Raw genomic sequence first — 18,097 nt, 5'->3', positions numbered from 1 at the left:
TCTCCCCTTGACCACCAAAGACACATACTCAGACTATGCAAATGAGTTCCGAGAAATAATTATAATAATCACGCCCACCCCCCCGAACTAATTGTAGTAACCCGGCCTTTCCTAATGAATATGTATGCTTTGGTGTAATAAATATTTGGCTACTTGCCAGAGACGGTGTGCAAGCTTTGTGGAGAAATCCCCTTGCACCCCGGCGGGAATAAAGATACCTGCTTTATAACTCTCTCCGACTTGTAGAGTTTGTTTCCGCACGTCACAACATACTACAAACACCAGGGACAAAGAGCTCCTCTAATGCCACAGGTGCAGGAGGAGCACTAGCAGCGTGAAGCACTTGGGTCTCTCCCAAACCGACGGCAAACCAATGTCATCGGCGATGAGCGGGTCGCACGGCAAGTAACACGCTTACAGGAGTGCCTGCCACGGAGGTTCAAACTGCGGGTGGGGGAGGAATGACACCCACTAAAAACTGAGGCAGGAAAAGATAGATATCTTGATGTTAAGACATTCACAAGCCATCTTTGCAACACAGCCGTTTCTTAAAATTCACATGCTTTAGTGAATGAGGGTCAGCGTCCTCACGCCTTGAAAGGCTTTTTGCTAAGCACAACAGAATTCTGCATCACATTGTTAGAGCACAAACACACTGAGGAGTCTTTAGACCTCCCAGTCTTCCGCTTTAGTTCACTGGCAGCATTTCCAAGTTGCTCAGTAGAGCATTTTAAAATTAAATAAATGAGACTAGTGGATCTATTTTCAGGAGAGGAAAGTGCAGCAAATTAAGAGCAGCTCTTAATTAGCAGAGAGCTACCATAGCCTCTTTCATGAACAAGAATCTTGAGAAAGCACACACAGAGTCTGGCTTGAAATATACACCGCATATCTAGCAGCTTCAGCTTTATAAGAATAAAGTAATATAGAAGACCGTGCCAAAAGGCTCATTTTAAAAAAGCAAAACTAATGACAAGAGTTTTTATGCAGACTAAATAAACTCAGCTGGAGAAAATGAGGCAGCTGTATTCCACACCACCTTTCCAATCTTTAGCAAAGCTGTCAGCAGGCTTTTGACTATAGCATCTGCTACACTTAAACACACAGGAAGCAAGAAATCCAAACAAAAAAAAAAGAGCCCTCACATTCTAAATCAGAAGCCTAATGCACAGACAAAGAAATGATGAAGAAGGTATGTTTCTGATAGGTTAGATTCTCATCTGCTGGACTAGTTTAAATCCAGAATAACTGCTGAAGTCAGAGTTCATTTCAATTTAAAGGAGGTCAGAAAGTGGCTACAGGATCCCCTGCAAACAGCAATACTACCATTTGCATCTTATCATAAACGTGATATCAACTGTTAACTTTGCTTCTTCTGAGGGAGTCCACAAAAAGCCTGAAATTACCTTCCAGGTACTTTAATAATAACCATCATCAACAGCTTCCTCTTAAATACCACTGTAATTTCCAGCCACCTGCCAGAAAAGATTTCTCATCATTTACAATTGGAAAAACAAAAACCTAGAAATAAAATTAATAGTTTTATATGACTCAGAAAATCAGTGCCCTAAAATAGACTACATGTACTCACAGTCCATCTGTTTTTTACCCACCACCTCACACTGCCTCCAGTAAAGAGTCCAGTGCCCAAATGGGACCAGTCAAAGCCAGACAATCACACCCTTCTGTCATACAGGGTGCTCCAGCATGATCAGTTTTGCCATGTCCTCTCCATATTTTTCCCCAGTTGTATCTTTAAAGTCTTTCTACTCCTGGAAGGGACATCCTGCTAACTTTGTGAGGTCATATGAGGAAAGCCTTTACTAAATGAGAACTCGTGCCAGAGCTCAAATGCTGTAGGGAACATTTCTGTCAGTCCACAGGGCATGGATAGGTTCACGATAAGTATGTAGGTGGAAGGTAGATACACTGACTTTCTTTTAACTTCCAAATGCATGGATTACTCCTTGTGCTCTGCTCTGCTGGCTGCTCCAGCCAGTAGGCTCTGTGCTGAAATTAGAGCTGCAAGTTGCTAGACTTGTCAACAGCGCACAAACTCCCCAAAAAGGCAGGGAAGTAAGGAGAGCAATGTTTTTAGTACAAAATCAACGTACCAAGAACAAAATTAATCAAGGTAACAGGGCCACAGCAAGAAAAAAAATTTGTCTTCATACTCATGTTCGGAGTCTAGATTATAAAAAAGAATAATTGGAACCGTTCATTTAGGAGCGTGAACGCAACCTAGTTTGCAGTACATGGACTCAATGAGAAGAGCTACACAGCAACTGTTAAAATAAATGCTCGTAGCCTGTTTAGGAAGCAGTACACTGACCAAGGGAGGGGAGAGGCATGCAGTGACTGTAATGGGTGAATCATCCCTCCTTGTCCTTATCTCCATTCCCGAGCCTTTTGCTTCATTTTCTCCTTCCCAGCACTGGGGGAGAAGGGGTAGGGGAATGGCTGGATGCTGTTCAGTTGCCCCCTGGGCTCAAACCATGACAGACCTCAGACTGAGACTACCGTCGGCCAGTTTCCTACTCCCGTTTTTGCTCTTAGATCTCCTGTTGCTAAAGCCAAATTACGCTTCTCCCATGACTACATCTGGCTGCTATTTACATCATCAGGGATCTCGAGTGGTAAACACGTCACCTTTTAGTGGCCTGACTAGCAAAGACAGTCTCACTGCAATGACAGTACATGCTGCTGAGATCTCTCCTCATTATCAACTTTTGCTTCATGCTCTCAAGTGTCAGCTATCAGGGAGCATCAGTTTAAAGGGAGATTAGAGGGTTTTATTATTATTTATTCACATATTGGAAGATACACATCTGAATGCACATGACTCTTCCCTCAGCTTTGCTCTTCTTCAACCTTATTTTCTAGAAAAGTCATAGTCCTAGAAACATGATGAAATTATAACAATTTCACATTACGGACCCTTTTCAGAGCAGCACCCCATACAAAAGCCTACAGGCCATTCCTTCTCAAGAAAGCACAAAACCTCCCATTCCTATCAACAGCTTGTAAGCACTTCCAAGTCTTTTCCTGGTCCACTTGACAGCAGCTGGCAGATGGTCACTGTTCTTTACAGCCTGTGGCAGTACACAGACTTAATGCCCCTTCAGAAGCCCAAAGTAGCCTATTTGCCACTCAGTGCAGCATTTACCTAAGCTGTAAATACACACCAGGAAAAACTACTTGCATACATAGCACACAGTTCTGCCTGAAGACAGAAAAAAAAAAAAAGAAACCCGAAACAATTCACACTGAACAGCCTTGTATTTTATGCTTCATTGTCGTGCTGTGCAGCAACTGTCCACCTGCCCTTTGGTGTGAATTCAGCAACAACTTTCAGTAGCTGAAGCTCTCTTCACACCTTCCAGCCAAGAGCCAAAGCAGCATTAACTGCAGGTTTTCAGACCATGAAGCATGTAGCATTGGGTAAAGCACAGCCATTTACCTTAGCAGGACTCAATGCACATGGGGCAGCAATATCACAGCAGCAAAGTGCCAAGAAAAAAAATGAAAGAGCTTTAAACAGTGGCAAATTCTGAATGGCAATAAACTATAGTGTCCTGTTGATTCCTTTCAGCTGTTGTTACCGCCTGGAATTTGATACTGTCCACAATTATCTTACCATGAGTATTTCAGTACATGCATTTCATGAAATCTAGCTATAAGCAGCCCCATGGAAAGAGGAGAGACTAGTATTTCCTCAGCAAAAACCCTGGAGATGATTGATATTTCACCCTGCCTACTCCTCACTGCCAGGATCTGTGACCCTCTGTATGATACTGAACACATTTCTGTGATTCCCTGAAGGCATTTTCCGCCCCACAGTAACATCTCCCACTTAGTACTGTCTCCTCCAGCCTAGACCTTTGATACAGGCAATATAGATTCTACCTCAAAATGTAAGTAAGATGGCCGACAATGCATGCAAAAAAAAAAAAAAAAAAAAATCTACCAACCTGAAAGCAGTGAAACAAAAATGACTTGTGTGATGACAGACTTGAAGAAAATGACCCAGCCAGAAGCAAAGTCCCTGGGAACACAGACAGTACAGACCAAAGACCTGGTATCTTAATCCAAAGACAGACATCTCTCCTAAAATTTCCACTTGTATTTCCATTTAGCAAAGTCACAGTTCAGTCAGCAACACTAAAATGATATCCTGACTCTCTGACAGAATGGCTATGAGCTCCTGCACCCCTGCTCTGAGGGCAGTAAAGATCCATGATGGCAAACTAGGTGTAGCCAAGTCTGACACTTGAGGAATGGCAGCAAGACTTCTGTGGTGGGGTCAAACACAGCAGCGTAAAGTCAACATAGGACAAGCAGGAATCCCTACTTAGAGATATACAAAGGAAAGAATTTAAGAAAACTCATTAGATTAGACTGTACTGGACTTCTCTGGCTGCCCCTCATCTTCTACACACGCTTGCATGTCATAGCTTTTAAAAATACAAGCAAAATGGAAATCAGTCTTTTATATGCAAATATATTTGTTGGGAAGAGACTTGATTCCAGCAGTGATGGGGCTTTTCCAGTTTGTATAACTTTTACACTCCAAACAGATTAGAATTGCAGATGTTCTCGTGCTTCCTTGCTTTAAATGGTTTGGACTGAAAACATTCATATTACTCACTTTAAACACAGAAATCCAAGACCTGAGTGTTCTGTCAATTGCCCTAATTTGTTTCCCTTGGTTCTTCTCAATTTCTGTCAGCATGAAGTAGGAAGGAGGAGGGAGCAGCCTGTTTGACAACTGCACTTAGGATTAGTTTTTGTCAGGGTTTTTCTTTCCTTTTTGATGAATTAAATAGCAGACTGAATTGGTGCACACTCATTTCCAGAGAGGTCTCCTGACACACAGCAACTATTGGCCCTGCTTGCATCTCTCCCTACAGCTTTAAGAGATTTATCTTTCTTTGTGAATATGTATTTGAGAAATCTGAAGGTGCAACTCAAACACTGATTAAAGACATCACATTTTGATTTGTCCAGTTTTCTTATGGAATAAGATTTGGAAATCTGTACTAAAAATTACTTCTTCTCAGATCAATCCAGACAGGCTGCTACTCACCTAGACAGCCTGCAGCACCTTTTTATAACCATGCTCTAAACCCATGTGTCAGCCCCAGGACACATTTTGCCCAGGGAACCACACACTGCTCTTACAGCTATGGCCTTGTTTCAGTATCACTGTGGCTAGAGTTCTTCTTTCCTTGTTCAGAAAAATTAAACACGTTTCTTGAAGGCTGTAGAATTTACCCTTCCCAAATAGCAGTACAATCTTATCATGCTTCAAGGGTCAAATATTCAACAACAGTTCTCAGACAAGTTGCGTTAGCCAACCCACAACCAGGCCAAGTTCGCTAAGTTTCACAAGTGAGAATACAAAGATTACAACATCTAAAATAATGGTCGTAAGTAATCAGTGAAAGTGATTACTTACTGACTGTGACTATGAAGTGAAACTCTCTGAATGAGGCTTAGACTAGTCGTACATGTAAACGTTTGCAAATTTGGTCCTAGTCTGTCAACAACATTCAACCCCAAACCCCTATTGCTATAGTCAATCTTGTGGACTAGGCACTAGGAGAGATGCAACAAGTTAAACTTAAGCACAGTGGTCATCCTCTTATTTAACACTGTGCTTTCTCCCTACAGTGACAGCTTTTCACAGTGCCAAACAGATTCACTTCGAGTATCTGCAGTGAACAACAGCATCTTCAACACTGATTTTCATGTGTGTCACAGGGCATTGCTTTATCACGTTACACTTCAGCTGCAGAAGCATGCAACTCTGCTGTAGCTAAAGCCCCTTCCCAAAAGGGCAGAATTCCTCCTGACCAGCAAAGCCAAACCAGCCTTGGAGACCTGATCAACAAGAATGTAGAAAGCTTTTCTGTACTGGTGAATCAATTTATTGTCTACTGGTTCTCTCAGTGCAAGGAGACTTCAACAAACTGAGATGGATTTCAAGGACATGGATTTTCATGAGACATGACACAAATACCTTGAGATTTTGGTTTTGCCTCCAAAACACAAGATGACTAGCTGCCATTCTTATGGTTTAAAAAAAGCAAATAAAATATTTATCTACACACATATGCCACACACAGCCACTCCCCCAAAACCTCAATTACAAATCCACATCGGCTTCGTACCTATGACAATTTACAGCACTCAATCTGATGGTCAATTCCCACAATAATGAAGCACCCATCTTGGGAAAGAGAAATAAAAAAGAAAAAACAAAACCAAAAACTAGGTGCAAGGATCATCAGAGTACCAGCTGCAGTCTCTGTGTGCCTACCCACTGACAATAAAGATTACAAGGGACAAATCAGCTTGTATACATCCATATTTCTTTCCTCTCTCTGTGCAGACAGCTGGAACATCCCTGTGCTAAAAGTCTCTTTCAGATAAGATAGCCATTTGGTTCAGAACAAGGAGAAAATAATCAGCGCTCAGCTGAAACATGGACTCATGTGCATGCACACACACAGAGCTTGGAGCTCACAAATCTCTCTCCAAATAGAGATGGGTTGCTAAATCCCAGCTCAGAAGTGCAGATCTGAGCTGATTGCAGGCTGGGCATGGGCTGGCATTGTGACATCAGACAACATACAGTCGGGCTTTGTGCCTCAGCCTACCTACAAATTTTTCAAAACCTCTCATTTATTTACCTTTGTGGGTCACTTATTCCTTTACTCTTCTGTGGATTGCTTCTGGATTCTCAGATACAGAACCCTCTACACCAGCCAAGTAGTTATTATTGAACACCTAACTGTATAGGAACAAGGAAGAAAACTTGTGTTTGATGCATATCTCACATCTCAGACTTCAAAAAGGCTCTGAACACACACCTTGTTAACACAGGCAACAAATGAGGGAATTTTGTTTCCCAGAATGTACTTAAGAATGGCTTTTTTTTAAAAAAAAAAAAACCCAACACCCAAAAAACCCTAACCAACAAACAAACATACCATAGGACATCCTTTCAAATTAAGTTAGAAAGAACATCTGCATCTCTTTCTGCACAGTGGCCGTAGCATACTTGTACAGCCAGGGACTCGCTTCTAGCTGTGGTAAACCAAGAGGATGCAAGCATGTTTCTGAAAGAACATGAAGTCCACAGTCAATTTCACAGATTCTAGAGATAGCATGATCCATTAAATCATTTCAGCAGACTTCCAGAATAAACCACATCAAGTAGTTTCATCCTGCTATACCTGATCAACCAAACAGAAATCATTTCACTTTCATAAAAACATTATTCCAATATTCATCTCCATTTAGAACTGCCCGATTTCAATGGACAGCTGTAGCGTTCTAGGTGAGGCCAGAATTTTGAGCCAAGTTTTCAAATTCCACTTTATTTTGAAAGCTTTTCTTCCCCTGTTTGATTGAGGCTGTTGCCTACTGGAGGGGGTGAGTAGGAGGCAATAAAAAAAAAAATAATCTAACTCTCATGTAAGCAGCTTGTCTTTCAAGTTTAAAGTTGTCATAAATTTTACAGCTACAGGAGGCAATTTACAGAAAGGAAAATGGAAAATAAGTGGTCCACCATCAGATAAAGTCAGCATCCTTGTCAGAGCAACTCGCAGATAAACTGAAGTCAAGGCATCCTGGATCCAAACCTGTACTTTGAATAATACACAGTAATAATCTGATTAATATTAGTTATTCCTCTGCAAAAACAGTTTGTTTAGGAAAGTATTACAGAAATAAATCAGTGAGTTATTAGTGAAGTTGCTTCAGAGCTTCCAGATCATTCAGAGCAGAGCTGATCCTCCCACAAAAGCTGTTTCATTTTTACTGCCTGCCTCCTACCCTTGTATTTTTTGAGCAACTAAAAAGCTCCTGACTAGCAGCTCCTTCATGCTGAATTTCAACTCAGGCTTACGCCAGCATGAAAACACAAGAGTCAGTTGCCAGCCATTTCTGCAACAATTCAACCCACAAAGAAAATTTTAAAAAATGAAGTTCACTGCAAGACAGCAGACATTTAATGCCAAATACTGCCTTAAAAACACCAACTGCCATTTGCAATACCACCATGCATCTCCAGACATCAAATCCACACACGGCAACAACACCGAAGTCAATGCAGTACTATAAGAGAAAACAGATTTTCTCAGAAACAGGCCTCATTCTAGAAGAGCAGAATACTGGGAAGGAAGGGGATTTCTCTCTGTACCATAAATATCAGCAGAGGAAGAAACTTGGTGACAATCTTAGCCATGCAAATGATTTTGCACTTAGACATCAACAGAATGTCTGCTGAATGTGCTGTTAATGAAGCAGCCAAACTAAAAATAAAAAGCACATCCAAATCCAAGCCAAGTTTTTCATGGGACAGGTGAGTTCTCCACTTTGGATTAGGTTTACTTTAAACTAGGAAAGAAGTCTGAACAAATATCTGGGGGGAGAGGAATCCCTCTCCTTTTCATAGAATCATAGAATTGTTCGGGTTGTAAGAGACCTTTAAAGATCATCTATTCCAACCCCTCCTGCCATGGGCAGGGACATCTTTCACTACATCAGGTTGCTCAAAGCCATAGGGGTTGCTCTGTACCCAAAGAATCCAGTTTGCTACAAAAGCCAAAGGACATTCAACAAGTTTATTCCATCACCCTTCACTCCTGACTTCCAGGTAACATGGGGACATGAGGACAACTCAGACTGACCTCAATTGCCTAAACTATGAAAGATCCTAGATGGATTTCACAGTAGTAGCATTAACCCTCCCTTGCTGGTTATTCTCTTCAGAAGAACAAATGAAACATGTCAGAAAAGCATTAGGTTTGGCCTCTGCAAACAAAACCAAAAGAGAGGCCCCGTCTCCCACTGTAGGCGAGAGATTGTGTGTGCACATGACGTACAAACTCTACTCTCACTTCAGAACAAAACTTGGCATGTTGAAGAGCATGCCAAGATTCAGGGTCTCATCAGATGTTGTAGGGAGTGTTGCATTTTGGATTCACCTGATTAAATCCACAAGCATTCAGGTATTGCTTCTTCTTGAACAAGCAGAGGTCCCAGTTACTTTAGTGAAAATTTTGCCAGAGCGGAGAATCTAGACCATTGGTTTTAAAAGTTGGCCATCATTAACACAGACACTGGTGGCCTTCATCAGGAACGGTAACAAGAGCACTCCAACTGTAACATCATGTCTGACCTGTAAAACAGGCTGGGCCTAAGAGACCTCATGGAGCTCTGTCCTGTCATAGTCATGCTGCTTTTGATGCCAGATCCAGTTCAGGGCAGCTTGCTCCTCCACCCCAGCACTCCACCCATCTCCCATAAACTTTAGGCCCATTCACAAATCCTTGAGAGATGATCTGATGGGGTTTTTCAGATCTCAGTCTGATGAGGACAACGTTGTCAGTTCATCCCCAAAGGAGCTTAGTTACATGCTGCAAAACTGGGGAAAGGACGAGGAGGGGAAGACAAAAACATGTACTGACCTCGTGCATCGAAGAATTCATCATCGGAGCTCTCCACGGAGTCTTTGAGGACGTTCTGCATGTGCCACTGAGCACCACTGAATCGGCACGGGCCAGCTGGAAATACAGAGAGACTCACATTAACCCAAGGGAATGCTCACCTCTGCTCCAGGCTTAAAGAAAAAAAAAATACAGGGTTAAATAAAAAGTAGATGTCTCAGGGGGATCATTCTGGTCAGTGCACGTACTTCAATCTCAACAGTCAGCCAGAATTCTCAGGGAGGCACAAAAATTACACCTGTCGCTTTCACAGTTCTTGTTAAAGGTAAGCCTCCACCACTTTCAGCTAATGCAGCAACTTGAAAAGATGAATTCACCAGGCTGTTCAATTCCAACACTCAAAATGTACATTGTTTCTGAGACCTGAAGGCTGAATTTCCCCAGGACATGGCAGTAGCTCCCATTTAAATTCAATTTCACTTCTAAAAGAAGTGCCATCCTATTTGGCTCACAGATTTACAGACAAACTACTGAATTCTCACTCACTGAGCTGTTTTCATCAGACAGCTTTGTTTTGCTGGAGCCTGGGGCTTTCATTTGAAGCTCGCCATTTGAAGACGGGAAGAGAAAACCACATTAGAATAGGAACAGTAACAGATACAGTCATGACAGCTTAGATGGTCCCAATGGATTATCATACTCAAACTCATTTGTAATTAGTAAACCAGACCTGCCTAACTATATCAGTTTTCTTTACATCTACAGCAACCTAACACTAGAAAGTAGTAGTGAAATATATTCCTTATATTAACAGTAAAGTCTCCCCCAAATCAGTGGGAAACCAGGGATCAAATCCACCATATCCATAACAACACTACAGCTATTGTTGAAAGGACCCTCATTACCAACCAGAATAGTGTCCTCAGTTTTATTCATTGCTCCAGATGATATCAGACCTGAAAATCTAATATCCCAAGGCCCTGTCCACAAAAAACATTCTCCTTCCAGTAGTAAAAGAGCAGCTCAAGCAGGGGAGGCATCCTTCTACATTATTCTGGAAGAAACATGCCAGTAGGTCACAGCCTTCTCTTCTACTTTTACTCCATCTATAGCTGAACCAATCAGAAATATGAATTAAAGGTGGCAGGAGGAAGCAGACTTTAGCTTGGCCAAGAATAGAGTAAAAATAATAATCAGGTAAAAGCATTTTAATAGCTAAAAAAACCCAACCAAAACTAAAACCATTCAAAATAATTGTTTATTAAGGAGTCAGTGTTCATTACAAGAGTACAGCGTGTATTGGGAACATGTCCAGTGATATTTGGCAGCTAACAGAGAATGCATACAGATCATTACATTTACTGTTACAGATTTCTGGAACCTTTTATTAATGATAGGGAACAGCAAACTGAATTATTCCTTACCAAACACCACCTTGCAGTCCCCCTTCATTCAAATATACATATATATATATGTATCTCCTAAAGCTTATCACTATAGTCATCAAAATAGTGGTAGAAAGAACACTACTCTGAACTTTTATTGAAGAAAAGTCTGCATTTGGTCAATGCTTGGAAGAGCAGGAATTCCAAAATTTCAATGCACACGAATGGGAAGAACCACAAAAAATGCCAGAGTGACAGATGGGAAAGGGACAATTTGCAAAATTCAGTCTTTGGATAAGAGTTCATACGCTACAGAAGAGTGGAAAGAGGGAATAATCTGCCCCACCTTTGGAGCTGCTAGATCTGAAAAACAAAATATAATACTACTACTCTTAGCAGAAAAATTCTTGAGTAAACTACTCTTTTCCAGTCTTGTGTAGAAGCCCAGCCTTCCTGATCACAGGCCTTAAGATCTATGAGCAGTCAGAATGAAGGCAGTAAACTTAGAAATTTATGAAGAACCTATAAATGAGAGGCAAGCCCACAGAGCATGAGAACAAGAGTGAGACAGAGAGAATGACGAGAAGGCAAAGGACTGCCTCGAGCATCTCAAGAATTTTCCTCAGCAAGAAAACAGCTCCTTGCTCAGCTACCCTGGTCAATCAAGTATCTGTAACTGAAACTGAATTTCTGTGCTATGGATGTTTATTAAACCACAGGAATATCCAAACCAAAACAGATAGACTTCATTGGCAACACACAGTTAATGCATTTTGTGGTCCTGCAGATGCAGACACTCCCATACTGAACATAAATTTCATACTGAGAAAATTCCGCTCAGATTTTCCAAACCAGATGTCTGTACTGATGATTGCTCTTCCAAGACTAAAAACTGAAGAGTCTGATTTTCATGTATTCTGAGCATTCAGTGACTCCACAAGAAGCCAGAGGGTACATTTGCAGAAACAAACAAACAAAAATGCCACAACAAAAAATACCCTCTTATGGCAGCAGATAATTTGTTTTGAAGAGACATTTAGGGGCCTGACTTTTAGAAGCAGGTTTCCCTGCACTTTTTAAAGCTGTGTAACTGTATGCCTCTCTAGTCAGGCACCACAAATGCAGTTATCCAAAGCCAGGAAACACTAGGAAAAAGAACAGACAAATGAAAACAAACCAGAAGAAGAAAGTATTTGGCATTTTAGATAATTATTTTCAGGATTTGTCTTATCATGATTTTAAAGATTCTCTGACTTTCGTTCTGCCAGTCAGCTATATTTCCCATGGATTGGTGAAGTCCCATTCAATGTAGTCTTGGGCTTCCATAATTCTCCAGCAAAAGATTAAGATTTAAGACCAGAAGGACCCACTCATTCTTCCTTCCTTTTCTTCTTTGCCTTTCCTGATATCTAGTTCCCTTGCAAAAATCCACCTTCAAAGAACAAATACTAAAAGTTACAGGATTAATGCAACACCTACAATATGTGGGTCAGTTCCTTCCATTTCATGGCATATGCCTTCTCACTTCAATTTTGATTTGGTTCCTCTGCTGAAGACAGCCAATTCCGTGAAGCAACTGTCTGCTACTGTTTGTTTTTACCTAACAGATTTTGAGATACTACTATGACAAAGTCAGCAAATAACACCAAAACCACTACAGAAATCACTGAGGAGTAAGGCACTTTAAGCATCTGGATGATTCACTGGTTTGTATCTGACTGTAACAATGGCACTTTCAGCGTGATTTTCTTAAGCAAATAAAAATTCATTGAGATCAAGATGTATATGACTGTACTCCACTTCTGCATACCAGAACTGAACTAGAATATAGAATCAAAGGATTCAGAATGCAAGCTATTTATCAAGGAAGTCTCCTAGCACAAAGAAAAAAAAAAAATTAAAAAAAATCAATGTTTCATTCCAGAAATTTTCAACTGGATTGTGAAAATAATCTGATCTTCATTTGGCTGGAGGGAACAAAGCACCATTACCAAAAAAAAGAAAAAAAAAAATCTCAAGAGAGCAACAAAAGAAATCCAGATAAACTCAGTCTTGGTACAAAACTTCTTTTCTTAAGGACTGCATTCATTACTTGACATTTTGGCTGCCCAGCACAGATTAATTTGGAGCACAAAAACCCACGAAGATAGACCTCAGTCCTTCAAGAAACCAAGTATCCTCAGCTCCTGTGTAACAGGACCCAGTCTCCACGTCTCAGTGGAAAGGCTAGAGCCAAGCTCCATGGATCATGGATGGAGGATCTCATCCCCTCTCCACCGGGGCACAGGAAAAGCAGTAGGACACATTTCCACAGGTGCTTGCTAATCTTTTAACAGTTCTCTAAAGCAATGGGGTTTTCAGCTGTCAGTAAGCATTAGCAAGTTATTGTTGCATTCACTATGGGCTTTGTTTTCACAATACCCTCATGAACACAAACATTTCCTTCCCATTATATCAGAAATGACAGCCACCTTGGTGGTTTCCGCATTTAAAACACCTACAATTATATGTAACATATAATTACGAACCACAGTAACTTATTCCCTGCTAAACTTTTCTCACTCAGGCTCTTCCATAGTGGCTCCCAAATATCACAGCATGTTAATTTATGTTGTCTCCAATGAAGTTTCAAGGTCTAATTTGCATGTTGAGGTAGTAATTTCCTAGGGAGCAAAAAACCCCAAACAAACCAGTTCTTTAGATACATTGTTTTACAACAGATGCTACTCACAAATTTTACTTTCAGCTCACCTTGACAAAGTTCCCATTTATCCCTGAGATAAAAGTAGACTTGGGACATTTTCATTCAACAACCTACTTGAATCTCTTGCTGGAATGTAGAATAGCAGTCCTGACAGCTGTGGGTAGTGGAAGAGGGCAAGATTTTTGGTAGCTGTACTTGAGTTCTACATATTCTTTTTTTAAAAATCCAATTCCAATTTTTGCTTCTTAATCCATTGTTTTCTACTAAATGAAATGAAATCCAAGAAATAAGTCAGTTCAGAAGGCACTTTTACTACTTGTACAACCTCCAACGATATAGCTTCTAAACATCTCGTAAGCACAAATGCACTTCCCTTACAGCACTCCTATCGAGTAGGGAACTGCTTTCTCTCTCATTCATCATGTAGGGAAAAAGATACAGTCCTAAACTTACAGTAGTTAAATTAGTACAGTCTTTCATGTAGACAAGACCTCAGGATCCCCACAGACAGCTTGGACTTCACTTGGGGCCCAATTTTTAAGCGCATAAGCTTTCATGCAAGTACCTGATCTTGAACTCACATTTAACATCAGTTTCAAATCCAAATGGTCTTTTGGGTTGATAACATCAGCATGCAAAAGCTGTGTCATAGGCTTAATAAGAACAAAATAATCACTCAGGTGCTTCTGAATCTGTTGTAATCAGTATGTCTACATGCTTGCGAGATACCACCTGAATAGTTTCTCAGCAAAAGGAGGTAAAACCAAAACAAGTAGGTTTACAAAATCACAGAATGGTTAAGGTGGGGACAGACCTGTGGAGTTCACCTGCTCCAAGCCCCCTGCTCAAGCAGGTCCCCTCGAGCAGGTTGCCCAGGACAGCTTCTGAGTATCTCCAAGGAGGGAGACTCCACAGCCTCTCTGGGAAACCTGTGCCAGTGCTCAGTCACCCTCACAGTAAAAATTCTTTTAAAAAAGTGTTTCCTGATGTTCAGAGGGAACCTCCTGTGTTTCAGTTTGTGCCCATTGCTTCTTGTCCTGTCACTGGTGTGATGGTTTAGCCTCTTCCGGGGTCTGAGACCACGCGGCCGCTGCCCCTCCCCCACAAAGGGAGTGAAATACAAAGCCCCGAGACTGAGATAAGGAGAGGTTTAATACAACAGAGCAACAGCAACACAACAAACAATAAGTGATAACAATGAACAGAGCAAAGTATATACCGATACAGCAGTGAGAGAACCGGCTGCGCCAACCCACGCGATCACCGATTCTTCCCGCGCTCGCGCCAGGATGTGACATCAGCACGATATATGAATAACGCAGCTAGAGCCTCCCCCCACTGCTGGGGAAACTTAACCCTGTCCTGGCTAAACCAGGACACACTGGGCACCACTGAAAAAAAATGGCTCCATCTTCTTTATACCCTCCCTTCAGATATTTGTTTAACTGGTGAGAGCAATACAAGACCACTGACCAAACACCTCAAATACAACAGAAGGAACATCAGGGAGTACTGCTGTCACCTCACCTCTCCGTTTCCAACACTATCTTCCAAGTCCACTACACTCAAGACCAATGCACTTCCAACTTCTACAGACTACCATTAAGCAAAAGTGTCATGGCTGATACCTATTACTACATTCCCTATCTGCTGCACAGAGTATTTATCCCAGCAAAGCAGAGAACATTCTTCCTCCTCAGTGATGCATAACTTCCCAAGGCCAGCCCACTAACAGTAATTACAGAATATGGTTGATTGCACGTAAATCCCCACAGGGTGCAGAAAACTGTGTGCTACTGAAGCCATGTTTGACAGTCTCAGAGAGAGAATGCTAAACAAAAGCTTTAAAAGTATGTTTCTTCTAACTGAAGCAGTGGTGCTAATAAGTGCTCATTTCACATTTTCACACTTTTTTAACCTCAGTTTTTATGTCTGTTTCAGAAAACCTCTGTAACAACATACAATGTTTTTAACGGCTGCAATTTTTTAAACCATCACACCAATTCAGAAGTTATTTCAAGCTTTTACTTAACACAGTAATGCGCATATTTAGATTGTTAAAAAACACCACAGCAAAAGCATGGTTTGCAATTTATCAATTGATACACAGAAGATGAGTTTCTCTTGAAACACATTTAACAACTATTTGCACAAGATGCTCCAAGTCACATTCACAGGAATATACCTTGTCCAGTGCAATTACAAGGAATTGTCCCATCGGTAAAGCCAACTTGAGACCTCAGATACATCTGTCTCAGCCTTAGGCACGTAACAGAGGCACACAAACCAGGATTTCAGTGCTCCTTGACAGCAGAGACAGACAGCAGGGGAAAGTTATCACACTACAGAAAAGTACCTCTTCCTTGACATCTAGCCTCCTAAATGAGGGTGCAGATATCCAGGACTGGACTGACTCTATGTGATCATTACTAGGAAGATAAACAATCACAATATTCTTATCTTGCAGCATGTACACAGCACCTCCTCCAAAGCAGAGACTTACGTATTCTGTGTTTCCCACCACTTCATAAAATGTGATCTCAGTCTGGGATTGAAGTTCCTGGTTACTATAACAAATCAAAAACCAGAAACCCCACAGACTAAGTAAAAAACAATGCACAGGGAAGAGTAATAAGAGAAAAAGACAATTCCACTTGTATTACTTCTGAATGTGTTTAAAGCCATGCTGATTGGCTAGGCTTAGAAAAAAACCAAACCAAAACAAACCCCACACAACAGACAATCAGGCACTAGGACCACACTTGGTACTGTACTTTTTTTTCTGTCAAGCATCCACTTTAAAAACTCTCCAATTACGCATTCACCTGATACAGTAAGTATGATTCACTGAAGACTCATTCTTTATTATGATTATCATTCATTTGCTATGATTCATTGATACAGTAGAGTGACTGTTTAAAGACTTCGTAAGAGACACTACTCTCCCTCAACTCCCAGTTCCCTTAAAAATATAAATTTGTATTCATTTTAAGAGAAAAAGAAGATTCTCACCCTGAACTGTTTCCAGACCAAAATAAGGAACAATAAAGCCAAGGTAGACCACTGTGCGCACACTGCTGTAAGAGCGAACAGGAGGTAGTATGAGAAACTGGCATTGGCTGAACTACTGGTACAATAGGGCAACCTCCAAGGTGAGATACACAGATCTTAAACCACGTAGTGTGCTTAGAAGCAGGTTGGCTCTATTACTTCGGTAAGTTCATAGCAACCAGCCAAGATTGTGCCAGGACCTGCAAAAACACAGAGCAGCAGACATTCTGTTACCCCACAGAACACACGATTTAAACACATCGTTTGGAAGAGAGCAAATTTCCCTAGCGTTCAGAATTGAGTAGGGAAGGTCTGATGGTTTGGTTCAGGCCTGTTCCTACAAATGTATTTATTTATGTATTTTTAAACACAGTTGTCTGTTCTACATATTAATTTTGAAAACAACCAGGCACGATTCTGGGAAACAGAGGAGCTGAATTCCATTCTCACCCCACTCCAGACTCCTTTTTCATCTCATGCAAAACCAAGGCTAATATTTCCAGAAGCAGCACTAATACCTATACAATAGAAGTACAATGGAGAAGTGCAATTGTCAGACCTTGGTGTTACATTTTAACTTCATAATCTAGTCAGCTAACATATTCTGTGAAAGCATTTGCTTCCCTCCCTTCTAAAGAGAATGGAAATTAAAGGGTTTCTAAGCATTAGAGATGTTATAATCAAATTCTCAGCCAGTTTTTCATTTCTGTATTTTCACTGAAGATTACAGATTCTTCTGCTGTGTGTTTAATCACATCAGAAGCGCTTTATCCTCCCTGTGCCGAGCCCCTTAGGACACAAAGCAATTTTCTAAGCCATGCAAAGATTATGAGACAGGTTCTTCTGATTGTTTTGGGGGTTGTTTTGCTTTGTTTTTACCAGTCAGGTTTAAAGTGGGCTCTCTGAAATACCAGTAACAGCTACCTGGATCAGGAGTACTAGACTACAACCACTTTCACAGGGCTACACTGCATTAGAAGACACAGAGACAAAACCAGAAATGAAAGAAAACCTGGAAACAAACTCAAAAGTGACAACCACTGTTTCAGGTAATCAACATGGGCAGACAGCATACTATTATGGCTTATCTTGTAGACAAATGCATAACTAGTAAATGCTTAACCCGTAAATTCCTAAACAATTCCTAGTTTAGCTCTACCAGACTAATTCCATCTTTTCAAGCTGCCTAGGCTACATAAGGCCTCATCATCCAAAAAAAGCTTTCAACTGTATTGTTACAGATTACTCTTCTAATGAGCCAAGTAATTAATATCTTATGAGGCTGAATAAAGAAGTTAAAACACAAAAGTGAGGAAGGTACAACAGGGATACACTAGACATAGGGGACAGCATGCCCAAACAGACAACCATCTTTAGAACACAGTTGATATCTTCACCCTTTTATAATAATTAAGGTGAGTATAAACCACCAGCTTTTAACATAGCCTTTGAAAACTGAAAACCTGCAAGCAGTTTCTGTCCTTTCCCTCCAAGGGTCC

General features: G+C 40.9%; 1 protein-coding gene across 5 annotated transcripts in view; it reads right to left on the bottom strand.

The window, feature by feature from the left end:
• Positions 1–18,097, bottom strand: part of PITPNM3 (PITPNM family member 3) — a 114,325-nt gene that overhangs the window by 81,075 nt on the left and 15,153 nt on the right. For all 5 annotated transcript variants that reach the window (XM_074889957.1, XM_074889958.1, XM_074889959.1 and 2 more), the window contains exon 2: positions 9,480–9,575. In XM_074889957.1, coding sequence (XP_074746058.1) covers positions 9,480–9,575 — 96 coding nt within the window. The remainder of the gene's footprint in view (positions 1–9,479; positions 9,576–18,097) is intronic.

Source organism: Strix uralensis, chromosome 20 (assembly GCF_047716275.1).
Source record: "Strix uralensis isolate ZFMK-TIS-50842 chromosome 20, bStrUra1, whole genome shotgun sequence".
Classification (NCBI taxonomy): domain Eukaryota; kingdom Metazoa; phylum Chordata; class Aves; order Strigiformes; family Strigidae; genus Strix; species Strix uralensis.
The sequence above is the reverse complement of the archived record's forward strand: the minus strand, read 5'-3'. Positions and strand labels throughout refer to the sequence as shown.